The following is a 24,337-nucleotide window of genomic DNA, read 5'->3' as shown; positions in this document are numbered from 1 at the left end:
GTTACATCACATTTTTCACAAAGTATACCACGACAGTGCATATATATATATATATATATATATATATATATATGCATGTATATATGTGTGTGTGTGTATATATATATATATTATTTTTTTAAGTGATGTACCATTAATTTGCAAATCTCTGCATGTTTTTCACATTGGTTACATCACTACTAGTAAAAATTGATGGTGTTCTTGAAAGTAAACGTTTCAATTGAGTGATTAAATCAAATAGCGTTTGATTAAACAGAATAGCAAGGGTTTAACAAATGATGACAGATGTTAAAGAGAATATTAAAAAATATATAAAAACATTATTGTTTCAACATGATTCAGTCACAAATTGAAGATTCTGAACACACAATCTCAAAATATATGCCTTTGTCGCAAACAAATATGATGTTGAAGAGGTCAATGTGAATAAATGACAGACAGTCAACATAAAGAGGATCACAACAATTTCCTGTGGATGAGTATGTATTGTACAGCAAAACTCAAGAGAAAAAACGTTTTTTAAAGAAATCAGCTAAAACTGCTCACCCGACAAACCATTATTAGTGCCAGAAAAATAACATTGTTTTGAAATTAAAAAAAAAAACTTTTTGCTGCTTTATAGAAGGAAAATCTAACTGAAAACAGAAATGAAACACAAAATATTGAAGAAATGGTTAAGGATTAAAGTGGAAGGGAAAAAGCAAAAAAACTGCCTCAAGGTAAAATAAAACGTGTCTACCTTTTAAAATAAAAAATAGTATCATAATTTCCCATTTTTTTAAACTGGTTTGACAGTAATTTAAACAATTGACCAGTGAAATACTTTAGGCCAAGACTGGGGTGATAGACGTCTAGGCCACAGTGGCTACAAGTATTGCAAAAAATCACAAAGAATCCGCAGAACCTAGAACTCACTAAAATTGTGCTAGCTATTCCAGTAGTAAGTGGAACAGAAGAAGGGTAACACTCTTAAGTAAACAACAGAGCATGACCGTGCTGAACCAGATGTGGAATGTGAGATATTGAGGCATTAATAAAAGAAATAACTACCACTTCCGTTGAATCCTTATGTTCAATCCTCAAACAACAGAGGAGCAATATTGTTCAGCATCTGCAGTACAACGGCCAGGCCTTTAAAATTTGGAGAGAAAGATCAATCGGAAGAGACACTTGCCTGAAGAACCCAGCACTAACTCTTTTTAAATCTAAATAACACACGTAAGACTTTAGAAAGAGCACATACTAGTGAATATTTCCTCCTATATGGCAGTACAGTTAATGAAATAGAATAATCATCTTTTCCTCACCTAGAAATCTGATTGCCTTCAAACAAAGTAATATCAGAATGATGGGTGGAGCAGCTAGTTCATGTCCTTCACACAAATATAGACAATTGATCGTAAAATACAAAAAACACATCCCCTTAGTATAGCAGTGGTACCCAGATACATGTACTCAAGTTTACAGTGACGTTTTAACATTGGTAGTTCAAAAACCTAAAACATTTGTGCTATTAAGTATAGCATTTGAATCTCAGCTGTCCGTGATTCACACTATTAAAAATTTACACACAACTACAAACATTCAAGAGTTCTTTGTCATTTCTCTCAAGCAATCAGGTGGAATTTTTTTTAAAAACACCCTGGTTGACGAATATCCGTGAGAGTTTCAGATTTTGTCCCAGTTCATAAAAACAGGTGACCACTTCTCAGCATTGAATCAACGTGACTAATAGAGAGAAAATATATTTTTTTTAAATTTACCATAATATTAGATTAATTTGAAGACTCTTGCCTTGGCCATCAAAGTAAGTTGGGATGTAGAAAACCACCAATATTCCACAGACTAATGAGACTACTTGGCCTGTGTAGAATGCAGGGCAAAAAATAGTAATGTCCATCGAAGATTTGCTTCTGCAGTAGATTAAAAGCCACCAAACCATATACAACGTCCTGGGAATTTTTGAAAAACAAAAAAGCAGAGTTTTTTTTTTAAATTCAGATAAGCACAGGCAGTTTAGTCAGTCTGCACCTGCAATTTAAATAAAACAAGCAAATAAGGAAATGAGAATTAATGAAAAATGTAGATAATATGGTAGTATTTCTGTTTTAGACTACCTTGAAATAGTCACTTTTACTTCACAGTATAAATCATAGCTTGCAAACTAACATTAAATGCATGATGTTAAATAAAGTGCTCATTCCTCAATCAGTTGTAACATCAATCAATGATAATCACTTGTTCAGGAGGAATGGACCGACATTTTCACCGTCAATCCGCCCTAAAACCACAACAATGTGAAGAAGGATGCCAGAGGCTTCAACACCTGGATCATTGACTGCACTGACATTGCTACCTCCATCAAGAACAAAAAAACTTAGAAGATCTACCAAGCATGCCAACAAAGACTCAGCCGAAAGAAACCGCCTACAAATCAGCACTCAAACTATACCACTGCCAACTACACGAGATGAAAAAAAAAAGTCCTGGCTTTACGCATCAAGCTAATCCCCTCAACAGTAACAATATATTTTGCATAGTCAAGGAATTCACCAACCCGCAACAGTGACAAGCAACATCTCTCCTTCTCAGGTCCTATGCGACAGCCTCACAGATTTCTTCCATGACAAAATCATCAAAATCTACATAAACTTCAATCCCCAACTACAGCCTGAAGACTTTTTCAATGGCCACACCTCCACACACATGAACATCCCAAGGCTAACCACCTGGAACCACCTCACCACTTAGGACACCATCACCATCATGAAATCCATCCACTCGGGGGCCCCATCTGACCCATGCCACCACCACATCTTCAACCTAGGAGCATCCAGGGTTGGCATCAATTTTTCTAGCACCTCACTGGATTCTGCCACCTTCCCAGAAGCCTGGAAGCATGCAGAAATCAAACCCCTGCTGAACAAACCTTCAGCAGACCCAAGTGAACTCAGCAACTACAGATCCATATTCCTGCTTCCTTTCCCAGACAAAGTAATAAAAAAAGCCATCAACCAACAACTCACCATCTACCTGAAACACAATCACCTCCTGGATAACTCCCAACCTGGATTCCAAGGCATCCACAGCACTGAGACAGGCCGGATTGGCCCACCGATTACATCTGGGCCCTCTTTGACAAAGATCTCTCATCACCCTTAAGCATTGTCCTTCACCTACTCCCATCGGCAATCTTCATGACATAGGCATCCAAGGATCTGCCCTCAGATGAGTTGTCTCCTTACCCACCGACAGAACACAAGTCCACCTTCCACCCTTCACCTCCAAACCCAAACCAATCATCTGCAGAGTCCCTAATGGCTCATGACTCAGCGACACACATCTCAACATCCACATGTCCCCCTTTGCTAACATAGTCAGATCCGGCTCAACATTACGTCCTATGCCGACAACACACAACTAATTTTCTCCCCCCTCCATGAAAACTCCACCACCCCACAACCAACTCACCAAGAGATGACCAGCATCGCCAATTGGATTAGGAATAACTTCCTCAAGTTCAACACAAACTAGACTGAAGTCTTGATCTTTGTCAGCGACAACTCCCAACGGAAAACCTCCTGATGGCCCATAGAACTGGGGCCCTGTCCAAACTAAGCTGAGCATGCCAGGAGTCTCGGTATTATCCCAGACAGCAAACTCACCATGAGGCCCCAAGTCACGGCATTGTCATTCTCCTGCTTCATTATCCTGTGCATGTTACGTAAAATTATCAGATGGCTTCAGCAAAACCTGAGACACATCATCAGCAATGCCCTCATCACCATTCGACTGTTCAAGGCCCTGCATGACTCCAGACCCGCCTACATCAACCACCGCCTGAGATTCCACAAACCCTCCAGACACCTCTGCTCTGCTTCTCTTCCGCTTGCCCATACTCCCCGCATTCAAGACATCAGAGCAGAAGGATGACACTTCTCCTACTTTGCAACCAAAGCCTGGAACAGCCTTCCCCTGCACTTTAGGACCTCCCCTAATCTCTGGGGGAGTTCTGTAGGATGCTGAAAACCTGGCTCTTTGACTGAGACACTGGACTCTGGCAGAACCTGGATACCTTCACGGGTGGCAAGTTGCATTCTACAAGTCGACTGATTGATTCCCTAACCTCAATTAAAGTAAAATGAATTACAGTTCTGATAAACTTACGTCTTCATACAACATTAATCACCAACAAACTCGAAAGAACTGCACAGTAGCAGTACTCATCTAAAACTGGATTTTTAAAACACAAAAATGTTAGCTGGGAATCCAAAACATGTAGAGGGATGATACGACATTTTCAAGGAATGCATTGTATACCTCTCCCATAACAAAAAGAAAAAACTCAGCCTTCTCCAGGTAACCCAAGTAGGCATGAAGAAACTCTCCAAAGTCTGAAAAATGCAACAATATAAACGACTACAAGGAAAATCAGAAAATGAGGAGGAAGAAGGGTTTGTTTTGGTGGAGACCCTTTCTTTAAAACAAAAATGATTTGCTGCAAAGTAATTCAAGGACACTTGAGCAGACTCTCCTAAACTGGAAAACGCTCAGATATGGAAAAGCTGGCAAGGAAAACCTAAATATAAAGAAAAATAAAAATACCTTTTTTTGAGGAATCGACTCCAAAATATCCCTTTCTTCGAACAAAAAGACCACTTTAACAACACCCCTTCAGAACTGTATTCTGGTAACATTTTTAAACACCATCAAACCAACTAGTATAAACTGCAGAACCAAAACTAACAGTATTACCCTCCTGCCAGAAACATGCAGCCAGTCTAGCTCTAAAATTGAAGAATGTACTATATAAAAACTTAAGGCCGACTTTGAGTTTCAGCCCTGGAATCCTTCAACAATTCTCAACACCAAAAAGCGAATTCGTGTGAGGAACAAAGGGTTGCTAGAAGTCACAAAATAAGAATAATTTTCCATTGACACTAATGTACATGTTTTATTGATGAAACTAACACAAGAATGAAAAGGCGTACTACATAGTGGTCTTCCACCTTCAGGATTTGCCTTTCACTGTGACATTGGGCCAGGAGATATGGAACATGTTTTACGTCTTCTCCAGTCATTCGTGTTTTTTGTTGCCACTCAGAATTGAGCTGTGTGTATGTATGGTAGGAGGGTGTTGACTATTGTACCAAAAATGTAAATAACATAGGATTGCAAGAGGCTGTTCTAGTGAAACCCTTGCCTGCTCTCACATTCATACCCAAAGTGAGTGCAGCACACCTTATGTTGGTTCCTGAATGGCCAATGCTTCCTGCAAACTTCCTCTCTCAGAGGTATCTCTGCATATGCATTCCCTCTTACCATACTACATTTTGTCCCGTTCTTTCAATGGTAAAGCTGATGTGTATGTTTATTTGATTGTTTCCTGTAGAGAATTTGCCAAAGAAAGAGAAAGAGTGGAGAACCGCCGAGCTTTCATGAAACTGCGGAGACAGCAGCAAATTGAGAGGGAGCTTAATGGATACAGGGCCTGGATTGACAAAGCAGGTGAGCATGAAAGCGATCAAGGATATATAGCACATGAACAATGTGAACTGAAAGGGTGGGCAGTGACGAGGGACAACAATGAGAAGAAGAGAATTGTGGGCATAGCCGAATCTCACATTGCTGGGGGGAGGGGGGGGGGGGGGGGCTGTGGACGGAGAAGAGCCAGAGGAGATACGTCAATTTTGAGACTTTGAGGTAAAATGAGCGGAACGAAAGAGTTTTTGTAACTTGACAAGAATGACACCACTGTTCGAGCCTCCTTCATTTAGATATATATTAGCTTTCTCACCGAGGAACCTATTAAGATTATTTTTCGGATTGACATGTGTGGTAGGCCGGCCCATATTTATTCTGTATGTTTGTTACTGTGTGGCGCACCGCGTAGATCTCTCTCGCATGCCACGCGTGTTTGCTGCTTTGCCCAACGTTACACGCACCTTTCACTATGCAAAGACTTCAAGAACCGCCATTAAACTATGCACCGTGTAGAATTTCAGGTCCACATTTGAATTCTTGAACACATGATCTAGCATTTTGATTTTTAAAAGAAAATGCTTGTTGCATGTTTCACAAAAAGTTTGGCATGCTTTTTGGTGCACCTTCATCTTCCACAAGCGCTCCTGCCCTTTACCTGATGGGCTGATCATTTTTACGCATTTTTCACACTATGAGGCAGTACCACAGGCAAAACATAACACTTATCTCACAGTGTGTCCACGTGTTTCAAGTGTGATTAAGCAATTCAGGGGTGGCTGTGAGAAAGTAGCCTCTTTCTTTACCCCCACTTTTGGCCTGTTTGTGAGTGTATGTCAGGGTGTTTTCACTGTCTCACTGGGATCCTGCTAGCCAGGGCCCAGTGCTCATAGTGAAAACCCTATGTTTTCAGTATGTTTGTTATGTGTCACTGGGACCCTGCTAGCCAGGACCCCAGTGCTCATAAGTTTGTGACCTATATGTATGTGTTCCCTGTGTGGTGCCTAACTGTCTCACTGAGGCTCTGCTAATCAGAACCTCAGTGGTTATGCTCTCTCTGTACAAATTGTCACTAACAGGCTAGTGACCAATTTCACCAATTTACATTGGCATACTGGAACACCCTTATAATTCCCTAGTATATGGTACTGAGGTACCCAGGGTATTGGGGTTCCAGGAGATCCCTATGGGCTGCAGCATTTCTTTTGCCACCCATAGGGAGCTCTGACAATTCTTACACAGGCCTGCCACTGCAACCTGAGTGAAATAACGTCCACGCTATTTCACAGCCATTTACCACTGCACTTAAGTATCTTATAAGTCACCTATATGTCTAACCTTTACCTGGTAAAGGTTGGGTGCTAAGTTACTTAGTGTGTGGGCACCCTGGCACTAGCCAAGGTGCTCCCACATTGTTCAGGCAAATTCCCCAGACTTTGTGAGTGCGGGGACACCATTACACGCGTGCACTACACATAGGTCACTACCTATGTGTAGCTTCACAATGGTAACTCCGAACATGGCCATGTAACATGTCTAATCTCATGGAATTGCCCCCCCAATGCCATCCTGGTATTGGGGAGACAATCCCATGATTCCCCGGGTCTCTAGCACAGACCCGGGTACTGCCAAACTGCCTTTTCAGGGGTTTCACTGCAGCTACTGCTGCTGCCAACCCCTCAGACAGGTTTCTGCCCTCCTGGGGTCCAGCCAGGCTTGGCCCAGGAAGGCAGAACAAAGGACTTCCTCAGAGAGAGGGTGTTACACCCTCTCCCTTTGGAAAAAGGTGTTAAGGCAGGGGAAGAGTAGCCTCCCCCAGCCTCTGGAAATGCTTTCATGGGCACAGATGGTGCCCATTTCTGCATAAGCCAGTCTACACCGGTTCAGGGATCCCCCAGCCCTGCTCTGGCGCGAAACTGGACAAAGGAAAGGGGAGTGACCACTCCCCTGACCTGCACCTCCCCTGGGAGGTGCCCAGAGCTCCTCCAGTGTGCTCCAGACCTCTGCCATCTTGGAAACAGAGGTGCTGCTGGCACACTGGACTGCTCTGAGTGGCCAGGGCCAGCAGGTGACGTCAGAGACTCCTTCTGATAGGCTCCTTCAGGTGTTGCTAGCCTATCCTCTCTCCTAAGTAGCAAAACCCTCTTTTCTGGCTATTTAGGGTCTCTGCTTTGGGGAATTCCTTAGATAACGAATGCAAGAGCTCATCAGAGTTCCTCTGCCTCTCTCTCTTCACCTTCTGCCAAGGAATCGACTGCTACCCGCGCTGGAAGCCTGCAAAACTGCAACAAAGTAGCAAAGACGACTACTGCGACATTGTAACGCTGATCCTGCCGCCTTCTCGACTGTTTTTCTGGTGGTGCATGCTGTGGGGGTAGTCTGCCTCCTCTCTGCACTAGAAGCTCTGAAGAAATCTCCCGTGGGTCGACGGAATCTTCCCCCTGCAACCGCAGGCACCAAAGAACTGCATCACCGGTCATCTGGGTCTCCTCTCAGCACGACGAGCGAGGTCCCTTGAACTCAGCAACTCTGTCCAAGTGACTCCCACAGTCCAGTGACTCTTCAGTCCAAGTTTGGTGGAGGTAAGTCCTTGCCTCCCCACGCTAGACTGCATTGCTGGGAACCGTGTGTTTTGCATCTACTCCGGCTCCTGTGCACTCAGCGAGGATTTCCTTCAAGCATAGCCAAGCCTGGGTCCATGGCACTCTAATCTGCATTGCACGACCTCCTGAGTTGTCCTCCGGTGGCGTGGGACTCTCTTGTGCAACTTTGGGTGAGCACTGTTTCACTCCACTTCGTAGTGCCTGTTCCGGCACTTCTGTGGGTGCTGCCTGCTTCTTGTCTTACTGGACGTCCCCTCTGTCCCCTCACGCAATTGGTGACATCCTGGTCCCTCCTGGGCCACAGCAGCATCCAAAAACCCTAACCGCAAGCTTTGCAGCTAGCAAGGCTTGTTTGCGGTCTTTCTGCAGGAAAACACTTCTGCACGACTCTTCACAACGTTGGACATCCATCCTCCAAAGGGTACGTTTCTAGCCCTTGTCGTTCTTGCACAATCCTCAGCTTCTACCATCCAGTGGCAGCTTCTTTGCACCCACAGCTGGCATTTCCTGGGCATCTGCCCACTCCCGACTTGATCGTGACTTTTGGACTTGGTCCCCTTGTTCCACAGGTACTCTCGTCTGGAAATCCATCATTGTTGCATTGCTGGTGTTGGTCTTTCCTGCAGAATTCCCCTATCACGACTTCTGTGCTCTTTGGGGAACTTAGGTGCACTTTGCACCCACTTTTCAGGGTCTTGGGGTGGGCTATTTTCCTAACCCTCACTGTTTTCTTACAGTCCCATCGACCCTCTACAAGGTCACATAGGTTTGGGGTCCATTCGTGGTTCGCATTCCACTTCTAGAGTATATGGTTTGTGTTGCCCCTATCCCTATGTGCCCCCATTGCATTCTATTGTGACTATACATTGTTTGCACTGTTTTCTATTGCTATTACTGCATATTTTGGTATTGTGTACATATATCTTGTGTATATTTGCTATCCTCATACTGAGGGTACTCACTGAGATACTTTGGCATATTGTCATAAAAATAAAGTACCTTTATTTTTAGTATATCTGTGTATTGTGTTTTCTTATGATATTGTGTATATGACCCTAGTGGTACTGTAGGAGCTTCACTCGTCTCCTAGTTCAGCCTAAGCTGCTCTGCTAAGCTACCTTTTCTATCAGCCTAAGCTGCTAGACACCCCTATACACTAATAAGGGATACCTGGGCCTGGTGCAAGGTGCAAGTACCCCTTGGTACTCACTACAAGCCAGTCCAGCCTCCTACAGTGGCCCCCTCCGCTATGGCAAACGAGCGTCGGCCCACTGCTGAAAGGCAGCAGAAAAATAAAATGATAATAAAAGTATTTTATCATTTTATTTTTCATCTTAGTTAGTGTGGGTGGGGCCAGCATCCTCTACGTCAGCAGGGAGGAAGAGTGCTAGGTGTACTCTAAGGGGCAGATTTAAGAACCCCTTGTGCCATAATATTGCCGCATTAGCGTCATCTTTTTTTATTCTAATGTGGCGATATTTTGAAAAAAATGCCACCGCAGTTTTACAAAGTCGCGCAATGCATTCATTGCGCCGCGACTTCGTAATCCCTTGCGCCACATTATGCCTGCGGCAAGCATAATGCATGCAAGGGGGGGCATTCCCCCGTTAGGGGGCGTGCAAAAAATTGGTGCAAAGAAATCTTAAAGAATTCTTTGCACCATTTCTTTTGGCATTTTCAACGCTTGCTCAGAGCAGGAGTTAAAAGGGGGCACACCATTGGTTACAATGGGCCCCTATGTACTGTTCAGGGTTAGCAGCAAAATTTTGGCGCTGACTCTGAACAGTACATCAATAATGTCAAAAATTCTGATGCTATTACCCCCTACCCTGGGCCATGGTGCGCTGTATTTTAAATATGTCACACACACAGTGGTGGTAGTAGGGCGCTAAGGGGTGCAAGGAAAGTGGCACTGCACTAGGTGCAGCACCACTTTTCTTAAATCTGCCCCTGACAAATTGACATGCACACTTACAACTCTCCACCTGAGCTATATTTCACAGCCAGATGGAGACCAAGCACAGGCTCCCACTCCGTAACTGAGAGGCATTTCTTCCTGCTCAGGCCAATCTGGGCACTTCTCTCATGCTTTGCAACAGCAGGAGAGAAGATCTTGGATAGGGTGGGGACTGGAGCAAGGCAAGTACAGAAGCACCGAGGTGGCGAGAGTGGCAGAGGCAAGAAGGCAGGTAAGTGTAATTTTGTCTTTTAAAAACTGACCCTCTGCTCTCAGTTCTGCCCCACCAGTTCTTCCTGTCAGCAGCCGCCACTGCATGGAGTACAGGGATTTCGGGCCACATGTACATACGTTTGGTTTTGCGACTTGCAAATTGCGAGTCAGAGCGACTTGCAATTTGCAAGTCGCAAAACCTTATGCACAACAGTGTCCATGACACTGTTAGCGATTCGCAAGGGAGTCGCAAATGCCCACCTCATGAATATTCATGAGGTGGGTCGCAATTTGCAACCCCCTTAAGAATGGCGGCCCTCACAGGGATGGTGGCCTGCTGTGGACAGCAGACCACCATGTCTGTGACGGCTTTTCAATAAAGCAGTTTAAATTTTTTTGTAATGCAGCCCGTTTTCCTTAAAGGAAAACGAGATGCATTACAAAAACAAAAAATGAAACGTTTTCGTTTAATTTTTTCAGAGCCACTGCCTGCTCTGAAAAATGTTTACAGTGACATTCACAACATGGAAGGGGTCCCATAGGGACCCCTTCCCATTTGCGAATGAGTTAGCACTCATTTGAAATGGGTGCAAACTGCGATTGGTTTGCGACCGCGTTCGCGGTCATAAAACAATCCTACATTGCACTGCGAGTCGCAATTAGGAAGGGAACACCCCTTCCTAATTGCGAGTCACAGACCCGTTTTGCAATTCGGTAACCAGGTTACCGAATCGCAAAACTGGGAATGTGCATCGCAAAGTGCTTTTTGCATATCACAAACAGCGAAAATCGCTGTTTGCGACGTGCAAAAAGCTACCTACATGTGGCCCTTCATCTCTAATTTAGTCAACAATTATATATGTATGTTTCTACTTTAGAACCCTTATCAGTACCCTGTCTCTCAGTGTACTGCTGAGGCCATAAAACCCACTTTGACCAAAACGAGTCGACCTTCCAAAAGAGGAGCTCTTCTTTTCTTTCCTGCCAGACTACACTGAACTACCTCAGGGTGTACTATCGACTAACGGTCAAATTTACAAGTTTTGCAACAGGGCAGTGCAGCATATCACTCTGCTGTGCTGCTCTGCGTAAAATGGGAAGGACAGGAATGCGCTGTATTAATGAAATATGGCACATTCCTATCCCTACTGTCAAGTGCTTAGTGGCAATGCAGGAACACATGCACCGTGGAGCAAGAGTTTCTATGTTGTTGGCACAATTGTTTTTGTGCAACCAGGGACACCTTCACGCATAAAAACAATCAATGGAGACGTTTTCCTCTTTCTAGGTGTGCCACAGAATACAGTACACATAGAATGAGGAAAAAATGGTCAGAAATAAAGTTATTTCTCCTCAGTATGCCTCTCCCGAGGAAGCACACAGCTTTGACTCATTCCCAGGTTTACAGATCCTTGTACATCTAGGAATGTGTCAAAAGCTGTGAGTGTTGCGTGGAAAAACCCACTGCCACACCTATAGAATGTCTTCTTGACGTAAAGTAAGACAATGCAGTGCTTTGCTCTGCCTTGCACTTGCCCTACTCCATATCTATGAGGCCATGCAAAGCCACACAGGGTGGTTATGTGTCGCCTCATAGAGATTATTAAGAGGCCTGCACCACCGGCGCATCATAAAAAGTGATGCTCCAGCGGTGCAGGCCTCTTTTAATTGAAGCCCTTAATATTCAAATAGATACACACTGTCTTTTAAATTAATGTTAAATAAGAAACACAGTAGTTGCTTTAAACTCAAAACTATTGGTAAAACCAGAATATGAATTTTGCTGAATGAATATAACTCTTTATATTAATGTCTTCTCTTGGCAGTATGATAATATCTGGTCAAATTTGTTTTGGCTGTTACCCTTTAATGTGTTTTGTTTCCTCTATCTAGGGCCACAAAGAAAGAAGTTTAAAAACATGCATATTAAATATGTCTTCTAAAAAATAATAAATTAACCCTTGAAGAATGATGTTACCTTTACAACCATGCTTACAGAGACTCCCTTTTTTAAATCTGTTAAGCAGGCCTTTGTGAAAGCAGATGTGACTCCTAAAATGTATCTTTTGTAGCAGCAATAAAAGTTGCTGCCTCTGTTCCTCCAGTCCTCAAAATGGCCTAAAAAACAGCAGCATGCACCTATGGTTTTCTCATGGAATCCCAGTAAGACTTATTGTTCAGGCTTCTGCTGGTAAGCCGATGCAGAATACTATTGTCACAAATTCCACAGACAGCGAGTTAGGCATATTAGATGCACTATGGCAGTGGTTTTCAACCTGTGGTCTGGGGGAACCTGGGGGTCCGCAAAGCCTCCTCAGGGGGTCCACGACTACTTGGAAAATTAAATAGATTAATAAAATGTGTACATAAATAAAGAAGCTAAATGTACAATTGAAAAATGTAAAACGTACTGCAAATGTGAAGGAATTGGAAATTGGAGGCTAAAAATGTAATAAATATACTCAGATTGATTCGTGAGAGCAGTGCAGGTGCATCAAACAGAATATAAGCCCTCATTATGACTTTGCCACGGGCGCCAGAAGACTGCCAGGGCTGGCGGTCTTCTAACCACCATATTACCTCCAGTAGTCGTGCTGGCGGTCAGAAGCACAGTTGCGGTTCCACAACTGGTCCCGCCCCACCAAAAGGACTCCGCCAGCCATATTATGACCTGTAATATGGCCTGGCCGTGTTATGAAGGTGGGGTGCTGCCGGTTGTGGAAGCACCTGTACCCGCTTCCTGCTGGACAACCTCCCCGCCGGACAAGGTAAGTTGATCATCCGACAGGGGATGGAGGGTGGGAGGGTGTTGTGTGTGCATGTGTGAGTGGGTGTTGTCTGCAAGTGTGAATGTAAGTGTGTATGCGTATGTGGATGGGTGTTTCAATGTGTGTAAGATTGTTGACGTGAGTGCTTGCATGGATGTGTGTGAGTGAATGCAAGTATGGATGCATGTGAGTGAATGCGTGTATGAAAGTATAGGTGAATGGGTGTATCTGGGGTGCATGTGGGTTTGTGTGTGCATGGACATGTATGCGGGGAGGGGGGTGCTGGTATGGAAGGGGAGTGAGGAGAGGGGGTGCTGGTATGGAAGGGGGACTGGGGGCAGGGGGTGCTTGTATGCAAGTCGAGAGTGGGGGGGGTATTTGGTTTGCGGGGGTTTGGGGGAGTCGTCTGCCAGTGGCAGGATTCCTGTCACCAGTAGCCTTTTCACCAGAGTTTTCATGGCAGTGCTACCCCCACGGAAACCCTGGCAGAAAGCCGCCTTGTCATTCCACTGGCGGTCTTCAGTGGACCGCTAGGTCGGAGATGCTAATCTCCAGCCTGGCTGTCCATCTGCTCTGGCGGTATAAGAAGGGATGTGGCGGGTCTTCACCACCGGCCCGTCGGCGGTGAGACCACCACCGTGGCCCTGTTGGTCTTCGGACCATCAGGGTCAAAATAAGGGCCATAGTTTGGACAATGAGTGGCCTCAATTAAATGTAGAAAAGCACCAACCTCTCTATTAACATAAAAAATTTTTTTTTTAATTTATGTGTTTGAGAATTAAATAATTGTGTCATCATTTGGGTATTTGTTTCATTAATGTCTTTTTCTGTATTTTTGTGTATTGTTTTGCGGTTCGAATCATCATATGTTTCAGTAATGACTCAGTGGGAGTCCCCGGATTCCAGTAATTATTAAGTGGGGGCCCCCAGAAGTCAAAAGGTTGTGAACCCCTGCACTAGGGAAGAAGATGTCTGCATGAAGGAGCCTGTCCATCAGGTCAACAAATACTACAAATGTATAAGCTTGCTTTGTGAGAGCTAGCAGTTAAAGCAGTGCCTTTTCTGCCTGAAAATCTGTGGGGGTCCTTTGGGGAGGTGTTACAAGACAGCATGAATTAATTCGAACAAAGTATTCAGACATGCCTTCAAAGGGTAAATGCTGTGACCCGCTTGAAGAGTTTATTGGTTGTTGAGAAGTCATATGTGGATTTGCACTACAGGTTTTTCCTCAACTATGCAGAATCAGATGTCAGAAATGTCCACAGGCAGGCAAAGCTTGTCTGGTGAGAAGACTAATGCAGAGCTCAAGTGATTTAAACAGAGTCAGACCATAGGGAGAGTGTTAAGTTTGGCATTACCGGCCAATACATTTCTCGGGAAGTATTATTGTTATCTGATAGAGACTTCTAGCTGCAAACTCCTTATCTTAGTATATTCCCCAGGTATCAGACTGGATCCGGAAAATCTTGAGCAATACCTATGGATGTCGGTAGATTGTGCCTATTAACTCCCCATTGTCATCGTCCATGCTGGATGTGATTTGTGTGTGCTTGCACGCCACTCCTGCACACTAACATAAGTTCTTTTCTTTCTGTGTCATCAGTGCAGATCTGGAAGAGCTACCTCAGTCATATTTTGACAGTTTTTTTCTGACTTTTTGATGAACCTTTTTTGAGCTTTAGCTCCCAGTGTACTTTAGGGATGTCCCCTAAAAAGCCTGTGGGTTTTAAAACTTGCGCAGTCTGTCACAGGAAGATGTCTGTGACAGACTGCCACTTGGTTTGCCTGAAGCCAGATCACAAATCCAAAGCCTGCCAAGACTGCCATGTGATTAACCTCAAGGCAGTCTGGCAGCGTGCCTTGAACTCTTGGTGCTCGGCACTGAACAACTCTGCACCAGATCACGATTGTGTAGAAGGTCCCAGGCCCATTCTCAGAGAAGCTCTCAGTCTTCATTGGCAAGTCCCCGAAGAAGAAGGCCAAGAAATTAAAATGCTCTTTGACTTGACTGAGCTGGTCTAAGTAATCTGATGAGGCACAGAAACGACACACTTCTTACACTTCAATCCATGTCTGCTATGTGTCGCCCTGAATTTCTTTGAGCTGGAGCAACACCTGCCTAATTGAAGGAACTTTATGAAGTTATGGCCCTCATAATTGAGGGAGCCGACCCCTCTGGAGCACATTCCGGCCCCAGGAAGCTGTCCTACCTAGATTTGCAAGGATGGGTTCACTCTCTGCACCACTTGACCCTTCTGGAATCGTTCCTGAATATGGATCTGCTTGGGTCAAGAATCCACATGCTTCATGGGAGCCCATTCCAATGGCGCTGTTTCCAGACCCTCTGCAGCGCCGACCCTATCATCATTCCTGACTCCAATACAGAGCCAGGTTAGCACAATCTAACATTAACTCTGTCAGCGACCGGACCAAGGCCACTCTGGTCAAAGGCAGCACTTCCCTTTTTTGACAGGCCCTGTGGAGGCAGTTGTGGCGTATCTGAGGATCCCTATGGTAATCCTGACCTCCTTGAGGATCCCTTGCACTGGCACAAGGAACTGTCTGATGCCAATGGTCTGAAAACCTTACCAGACACTGGCCGGGTCTGTCCTCCTAGTGTGGTTATGGAAGAAGGGGCTTTATTTGCCATGATGGTGGTGCTGAGGGTGGCTGAGGTCCTGGACCTAACTCTGCCCTCAGTAGCAGTCAAGACCATCTTGACCTAGGTGCTTCAACAAAACTAGGGGTAACCCATACAGAACTTCTTTTCCCCTTTAACGAAGCACTCAATGATCTCTTGCATGGTATCTGGGCCAAGCCCTGAACAGGCATATCTCTGCACACAATGATAGCCTGCTGTCATCACCCTATTCATGTGGGGTTGCGCAAGAGCTGCCCATGGTCTCGGAAGAGGCCTGAGCCATCCTGACTACTGACAGCCAACAAACAGCTATTGTTGGTCGCAGGGATGAAGCAAAAGTTCACAATATGCTGCAGACTGCACACACAGACTCGTTAGGTAGAGCGATTGCTTCTTAAGTGGTGCTTCGTCATCACTCCTGTCTGAGGTTGACTTGGTTCCCAGGAGATATCTGGGCTTCCCTTATGGACATCCCTTCAATGGCAATCCTCTGTTTCGTCATGAGGCAGGTTCAACACTCGAGCACTTTAAGAACAGTAGGGCCACCACCTGGTCAGTGGGACTATCCCTGGCCCTGCGCCGGCCCCATGCTGCCTTCCATCCCTATGTGGATGTAGTAGGGGCTATCTGCTGTGTCCTCTTCCACCCAACCACCACAACCAATAGGTTTCCCAACCCATTCATGCCCATGGATGCAGCTTGCACGAGCCGCAGGGTATCCGCAATGAGAGATCTGCAGAGTCGCCACTCCACAGCAGCTGCAGCCTCCAAATCTCTTTAATATGTCCTCACAACAGCACACAAAACCCATTGGTGGCAGGATCAAGCACCACCTATTCCACTGGCTGTCCATCACTTTGTATAAATAGATACTCCAGATTGTTCAGTGGGGTTATGCTCTTCCGTTCACAGAAACCCGCCCCACCCAGGCCACCATCCTCAGATTAGCTGAAAGAGGACCACCTCTCCCTGCTGTGTTAGGAAATGCAGGTTCTTTTTGCCAAAAGAACCATTAAGAGAGTGTCGACATCAGAAGTTAAAGTAGCTCCTGTTTGCTATTTTCTGGTGCCAAAGTGCCTCTGCCCTATGCTAGATCTGTGCCCTCCCAACTGCTTCCTGAAAAAGAAGAAATTCAGGATGTTCACATTGGCTCAGGTCCTGTCTGCCCTGGACCCTGGAGACCGTATAGTAGTGTTGGACTTGCAGATGCATATTTCCATATATCCATACTCCACCCAACAGACATTCCCTACAGTTCACGTTAGGTCACAAGTACTTTCAATTCACTGTGCTCCCCTTTGACCTCATGAATGCCCCTCAGGTGTTCTTGAAAGTGATGGTGGTGGTTGCAGCCCATCTATAGAGGTCACGGATTCCAGTCTTCCCCACCTCAATGACTGGCTGTTAAAGGCGGGCTCACCCCATGCAATTGTCACTCACCTCCAGACTACAGCGGGCCTCCTGCATTCGCTGGGGTTCTCTATCAACATGCCAAAGTCACACCTGACTCCCTCTCATATGCTGCCTATCATCAGGGCCATTCTGGACACTGTACAATTCCAAGCCTATCCTCCAGAGCAGCAAGTCTGGGATACTCAGGGTATGATTCCTATGTTTCAACCTCTATCGTGGATTTAGGTGAGATTGACTCTGAGGCTGCTGGATCTTCGGGTCTCCTGCATCCTACTGATACAAAATGTCCACTGGCATATGCAGGTTATGCAGTAGGACCTGAAGTCCCAGTGGGCGCAGCATCAGGGGAATCTCTCCGACCTGGTCCAGGTGTCGGAGGAGATACGAAAGACATGCAGTGTTGGCTCACAACCTGAGATTGGGTCAGTGGTAGACCCTCCTCCTTCCCCACCCAGATCTCACAGTGGTGACAATGCACCATTTCTGGGTTGGGATGGCCATCTGGGAGAGGGGGAGATGAGAGGACTTTGGTCTCCTGCGGTGTCTCAGCTCCACATTAGCCTGGTGAAGTTGAGAGAGATTTACTTGGCATTAAACGCCTTCCTTGCTTTCATCAAGGGAAGCCTATGTCAGATGTTCCTGGACAACAGCACGGCCATGCAGTACTACAAGAAACAGGGTGAGGTGGGGTCACGGACCCTGTGCCAGCAGGCTCTGTGCCTCTGAACACAGCTGGAATATCAAGACATTTTTCTGTCTCTGCAACACCTGGCGGGGTCTTTGTGGTGCAGTGTCCCTTTCAAAACCTTGTTTAGATCTATTTGCCACCACCACAAACATATAATGTCAGCACTTCTGGGCAATGAATTTTCCAAGGCAGCTGTTTCTCAGAGACACGTATTGTCGCAGGTGGGGCTTAGAATTTGTGTACTCATTCCTGCTGATCCCACTCCTGCTCAAGTTCTGAAGAAGCTCAGGATGAACTGGGCCCAAGTCATCCTTCTGGCTCTGATTTGGTCACAGAGAGTGTGGTATTCCAAATTACTGAGCATTAGCATAGGTCATCCAATCAGGCTGCCTCTTTGGGAGGACCTCTGTTGCAGCAAAAGGAATGGTTCTGCACTGGACATGCGCTTTCACTGACTTCATGTATGGAGATTGAGCAGCAACAGTTGAGAGTTTTTAATCTGCTTCCCAAAGTCTGTGTGGTCATCTTGAAGCCTGGTGTCCCTCCACAAAGGCAGTATATGACTGCTGTTGGGAAAAGGTTATGGCTTGGTGCACTGGCAAACATGTTGACCCTCTGTACCCTTGTTCGAAGTGTTGATGTTTTTTTTGTCTTTAGACTGGAATGCCTTGCTCTGTGTACAGTTAAAGGATATCCTTCAGCCTTCTTGGCTTTGTTACGATTGGTGGATCAACCCTTCCTGTTCAAGTCACCTCTTGTGACACGTTTTCTGAAGGTCCTCCAACATATGTTTCCACCAAAACCTTTTGCTACGTTCAAATGGAACCTCAATTTGGTTTCAACTTTATTAATGTCTTTAACCTTTGATCCCATACATAGTTACCCTCTCAATTCTTCTGCCAGTCATCTTAGTGGCCCTCACATTGGCCAGGAGTGTCAGCGAGCTGCATGCACTTTTTGTTAACCCTCCTTACACCAACTTCTTCCCAGACAAACTGGTTTCCCACACATGTGCCCCACATTTGCTGAAGGTGGTGACGCCCTGCCACGTCAGCCAAAGTGCCATGCTACCTACCTTCTTTGCTCCGCTTCACCACTCCAAGAAATAGAGACTCCACCGCTTGAACCCAAAACAGGTGTTGTCATTCTACATTTATCACACCAAAGAGCACTGGATAGATGATAAGCTCTTTGTCAGGTTCACTGGAGCAAAAAAGGTGAAAGGAGTGCGGAAGTGGACCATCTCCAGTTGGATTGTACTCTGTATTAAGATCTGCAATGCATTAGCCAAAAAGCCATTCTACGAGGGCTTCCACCAAAGCTCTGTCCCTGTCCTGGACATATGTCAGGCTGCTATGTGGGCTTCTCTGTATACATTTACTAAACACTACTGCTGTGACAGTCAGGTCTATCATGACGGACACTTTGCCCATTTGGTCCTGCGGGACTGCTTGGTCTGAACTAGTTCACAGTTTCACCTCCGGGAAGATTTTGCTTTGGTACCTATTCTAAGGTAACTAATCTGTAGCTAGAACTCTATATCAGATTAACAATTTACTTAGCTTTGATACCTCCTTATGTAGTAGAGACTCTATCTAGCCTCAGATCTCTTACCAACTCTCCCACCCTCCTCACCTCTGTGAACGTATCTTCCACCCTGAAAGGTCCCCGTAGGGCCTTAGTTTCTGCATAATGGTAAATCAGCCTTCTATTGTGGCTCCATGTTTCTGGTGCGGAAGAGTCATGTAAAGGTACTGATGTCAGCGTTCTGTGGTGGCACCTATATAGACACAGCTCATTTCACATCCGGTGCAGAAGATGCAGATGCAGAGTCAATCTGCACCACCTACTGGCTCCCAGAGGTACTGATCAAGATTTTCCAGATCCAGTCTGGTGCCTGGGGAATATTCTAAATTAAGGAATCTGCAGCTAGATGGAGTCTCTAACAAATAAGATGTTACCAAAATACAGAACTTGTTTTTTTAAGGAATACAACAATCAGTTTGGCAGGCAGCAGCAGCAACAATTTACTCAACAATTTTTCAAGGACCAAAATGGTGTGGTCTCAGGGAAGAAACATCCGGTACAAAGATCTCCTTTTTCAGCATATAAAACTTCTCCTAGGAAGGTTTTGGACAGCCAACTCCTATAGGGTGATGGGTGGCTTTCTTTCTTCAGAAGTTGCAGAAGACTTCTTCAGACCAATGGCCTTGCACTTCACAGAGCAGGATCATAGCCCACTTTGGTAAAGACCTCTCCACTTATTTCTCTTTACTTCTTGCCCACTCCTCCCCCACACAAACATCTTGATGATGGAGGTCACAGCTTCCTTCATTAAATGAACTTCAGAGTTGGTCACTTCTTCAGAGATAGGGAATAGCCTCAGCTCTTATTGCTTTCTAATTCTTAAAAGCAAAGGAGTATTTTATTGAACGTGGACCTTCATCACTAAAACAAGTCCAAGAAGAAGGAGACATTCAAAATGTTGGCATTGAAGCAGATTCTTCTAGCAAGACAGGAGTAGGATTAGTTATTTCTCTTTACATTCCGAATGCTTACTTCATATACACAGACAGTTCCTCAGGTCACAGAGATCTCAATTATCAGTTCAAGTTTTAGTTTATCTTTAGCATCAAGGGTGTTTATGAAGGTCATGGTTGTTTTGGTTGCTCATTTGAGATGGGATTATGTGGCTATGTATCTGCACGACTGGCTGATCAAAGAAGCATATTCTTCTGTAGTCTCACGAACTTTGTATGTTATAACAACACTTTTACAAAGCTTGGGTCGTTGGGCAACTGGAAAAAGGTGTTTTCTAGTTTTGTCTCAGTCAGACTGTTACATAGGTGCAATCTTGGATACAAACATAATGAGAAGGTTTCCACCTCCAGAGTATTGTGATCATAAGGTAGATGTTTCTTTGCTGCGTGAACAACCCAGGTCAGCCACCAGTTCAGCTTTAAATATTTTAGGTCTGAGGGCTTCTTGCTTGTTTTTGGTATCTTGGGCTCTTCTGAGGATACATACTCTTCTGTGGACTATTCCATCTCAGTGGAGCTAGTTTAATGGAGGCTCTGGTCATGTGGTTGACGTGTGGAGAATTTCTACTAGAGGGAGTGCTTTCACCTTCTTTGGCCATAGATTACTCCTATGATTTAGGCATCCTTAGAAGGTTGGTGTACTCACCTTTATGAGCCATTATTTGAAGACTTGTGGTTGGGCAGGAGAGGAATATAACGTTCTACACTTAGGCTAACTTGAAAGGTTTCTTTCCTTTACTCTAAGGCAAAGAGGTTCTCAGGTTAATTGCCAAAACCACTGTCAAGTTGGTTCCTCTAGAAGCAGGTGATCTATCACTTGTGCTGCAAAGCACTAGTTCCATGGCTTTGGACTTTCCACAGGTGAACTGTGCTGTTAGAAGCTCATCTAGAGGGAAAGAAGAACAAGACAGTCTGAACAGAATGACTTCAATTAATCATTCCAGAAATGTGTTAACAGAATCAAAGATCTCTTTGCCACCTTGCAACAATGCGCTTGCCCCTAGTTTTGCTCATAAGATTTTCCACAAAGGAGTAATTGCAGAAGCTTTTTCGGTAGAATGGATGTTCAACCTCCAGTATGTGTTAACTCCTCTTCCCTTGTTGCAGAAGGTTGTTCTTAGAAATGTGCTTTTACAAAAACATGGGATTCTGTTCACCCTAATTGATACTGTCATCCTTGGTATTTACGTCTTATCCTGAGCATCTGCCCATCTTGGAGTACCTCTGAAGAAGGCCCTCTTATCTCAGAAGGGAGGGTGTTGTTTCACTCCTGACACTCATATTCAGGCTTTAAACTTGAAAGGGTATCTTTTTCTGGTCACGATTTCCCTCAGGAGGTTTTGGAAGTATAGTTGGCAGCACCAGGACTTTCAATGAGAGCCCTATACTCTAGTAGGTAGTCTGTGTTTGTCACTTTGTGCACAGGCTGTTTCTTCAAATATTTGGAGGCGTAGATGGCTTATATTCTTCAATCTACTATTTATTTGATACGAAACTGCATTTTGTAAACAAGGTGAAGGGTTAGTTGTCCTCTGCCTTGTCTTGACCACCGGACTTCATTGGACTGATCACAGCTGCGTCCACTTCAACTTCAGGAGAACCACGACCCACCACCACCCGCAACAGGCTCCCCTCAGGAGCTGGAGCAAGATCACTGCCGACCAGCTCACCACTACCCTCAGCCAAAACCCTCCCGCCACTGCAACAGACCCCAACGAAGCAGCCTGCAACTTCACAAAGTGGCTCACCAACTGCGCCGACGATCTCGCACCTTTGAAGAACCCACCCAGCCGACCCGGCAGCAAGAAAGCCTCGTGGTTCACCAACGAACTCAAAACATCCAAGAAAAACTGCTGCACCCTCGAGAAAGCCTGGCGCCACGACCAGACTACAGAAAACATGACAGCCCTCAAGAACGCCACCCGCATACACCACCAGCTGATCCGCACCACCAAAAGAGCAACATTCAAAGACCGACTGGACAACAACCCCCACAACAGCAAGGAACTCTTCAGCATCGTCAAAGAGCTCTCCAACCCCAGCGCCGGAAACAACGACATCACTCCCTCGCAAGACCTCTGTGATTCACTCGCCTCATTCTTCCACCGAAAGATCGCTGACATACACAACAGCTTTGGCGCACAGACCGCGCACCCAACCACCGAACCAACGTCCCCCACCACCACCCTCTGCAACTGGACCCCGGTCAGCACCGTAGACACCACCCGCACGATGAACACCATCCACTCCGGATCCCCTGCCGACCCCTGCCCCCACCACGTCTTCAACAAGGCCGACTCCATCATCGCACCCCAACTCCGAGACATCATCAACATCTCCTTCACCACCGCCACCTTCCCGGAGAGCTGGAAGCACGCCGAGCTCAACGCCCTCCTGAAGAAACCGACAGCGGACCCCACCGACCTCAAGAACTTCCGCCCCATCTCGCTCCTCCCTTTTCCTGCCAAAGTCCTCGAGAAGACCGTCAACAAACAGCTCGCTGCCTTCCTCGAGACCAACGGATCCCTCGACCCCTCACAGTCCGGTTTCCGAGCCAACCACAGCACCGAGACCGCCCTCATCGCAGCCACCGACAACATCAGATCCCTGCTCGACAACGGGGAAACAGCTGCCCTCTCCTCCTGGACCTCTCTGCAGCGTTCGACACAGTCTGCCACCGCACACTGATACAGCGCCTCAGCAACACCGGAATCCAAGAAAAGGCATTGGAATGGATCATCTCGTTCCTCGACGGAAGAACCCAGAGAGTCAGCCTCCCCCCGTTCCGGTCCGCAGCCACCGAAGTCATCTGCGGCGTACCTCAAGGATCCTCGCTCAGCCCCACCCTCTTCAACGTCTACATGAGCCCCCTCTCGGCCATCGCACGCCAATACAACCTCAACATCATTTCCTGACGACACCCAGCTGATCCTCTCCCTCACCAACGACCCTGCCACCGCCAGAGCCAGCCTACACGAAGGAATTAAAGACGTCGCCGAGTGGATGAAGAACAGCCGTCTGAAACTGAACTCAGACAAGACGGAAGTCCTCATCCTGGGATCATCTCCCTCCGCCTGGGACGACTCCTGGTGGCCCCCTGCCCTGGGCACCACCCCCAAGCCAACGGACCACGCACGAAACCTGGGCTTCATCCTGGACTCCTCCCTCTCGATGACCAAACAAGTCAACGCCGTCTCGTCATCCTGTTTCAACACCCTGCGCATGCTCCGAAAGATCTTTCGTTGGATCCCCACCGAAACCAGGAAAACGGTCACCCAGGCGCTCGTCACCAGGCGACTGGACTACGGGAACGCCCTCAGAAAGGACTCCAGCGCATACAGAACGCCTCCGCACGACTCGTCTTGGACATCCCCCGCCACGCCCACATCTCCGCCCACCTGAGAGACCTGCACTGGCTCCCCGTCAACAAGAGAATCACGTTCAGACTCCTCACCCACGCACACAAGGCTCTCCACGACCTGGGCCCCAAGTACCTCAACAACTGCCTCACCTTCTACACGCCCACCCGCCAGCTGCGATCGACCAGCCTCGTCCTCGCCGCCGTACCACGCATTCGCAGAACCACCGCCGGAGGAAGATCCTTCTCCTACCTGGTGGCTAAGACATGGAACTCCCTCCCCATCCACCTATGGCAGACCCAGGACCATCTCTCCTTCAGGAAGCAACTCAAGACCTGGCTTTTCGAGCAGTAATGGACCCCCACCTGCCCCTACCCAGCGCCTTGAGACCCTTGTGGGTGAGTAGCGCGCTATATAAATTGTTGATTGATTGATTGGTTTGCCGTAACAGTGCTTGTGGCTTAAATTTCAATAGTTTGTATTTTTCTTATGGGTTTACTAAATAATTTTCCTTAAAAACTTTGAATTGCTCCTGCTTGGGTGTTGAACTTAGTTCTAACCTTTCAAATTGCTTCTTCTTTAATTTCTCGTATTCTTGTGATCCTAATTTACTTTTTCAACAAGTGTCCTTTCTAGGGGCTATCACTTAATCGACGAAAGTTAACATGTAGGAT

The 24,337-nt window shown here is 46.0% G+C and overlaps 1 protein-coding gene across 1 annotated transcript in view; it reads left to right on the top strand.

The window, feature by feature from the left end:
• The window catches only part of CACNA1E (calcium voltage-gated channel subunit alpha1 E), a 1,379,194-nt gene that overhangs the window by 691,603 nt on the left and 663,254 nt on the right, over nt 1-24,337 (top strand). Inside the window, exon 8 of the mRNA XM_069233198.1 lies at nt 5,393-5,508. Within this exon, the coding sequence (XP_069089299.1) occupies nt 5,393-5,508 (116 nt within the window). The remainder of the gene's footprint in view (nt 1-5,392; nt 5,509-24,337) is intronic.

This window comes from Pleurodeles waltl, chromosome 4_2 (assembly GCF_031143425.1).
Source record: "Pleurodeles waltl isolate 20211129_DDA chromosome 4_2, aPleWal1.hap1.20221129, whole genome shotgun sequence".
In the NCBI taxonomy this organism is placed as follows: domain Eukaryota; kingdom Metazoa; phylum Chordata; class Amphibia; order Caudata; family Salamandridae; genus Pleurodeles; species Pleurodeles waltl.
This window is presented reverse-complemented; position numbering and strand designations above follow the sequence as displayed.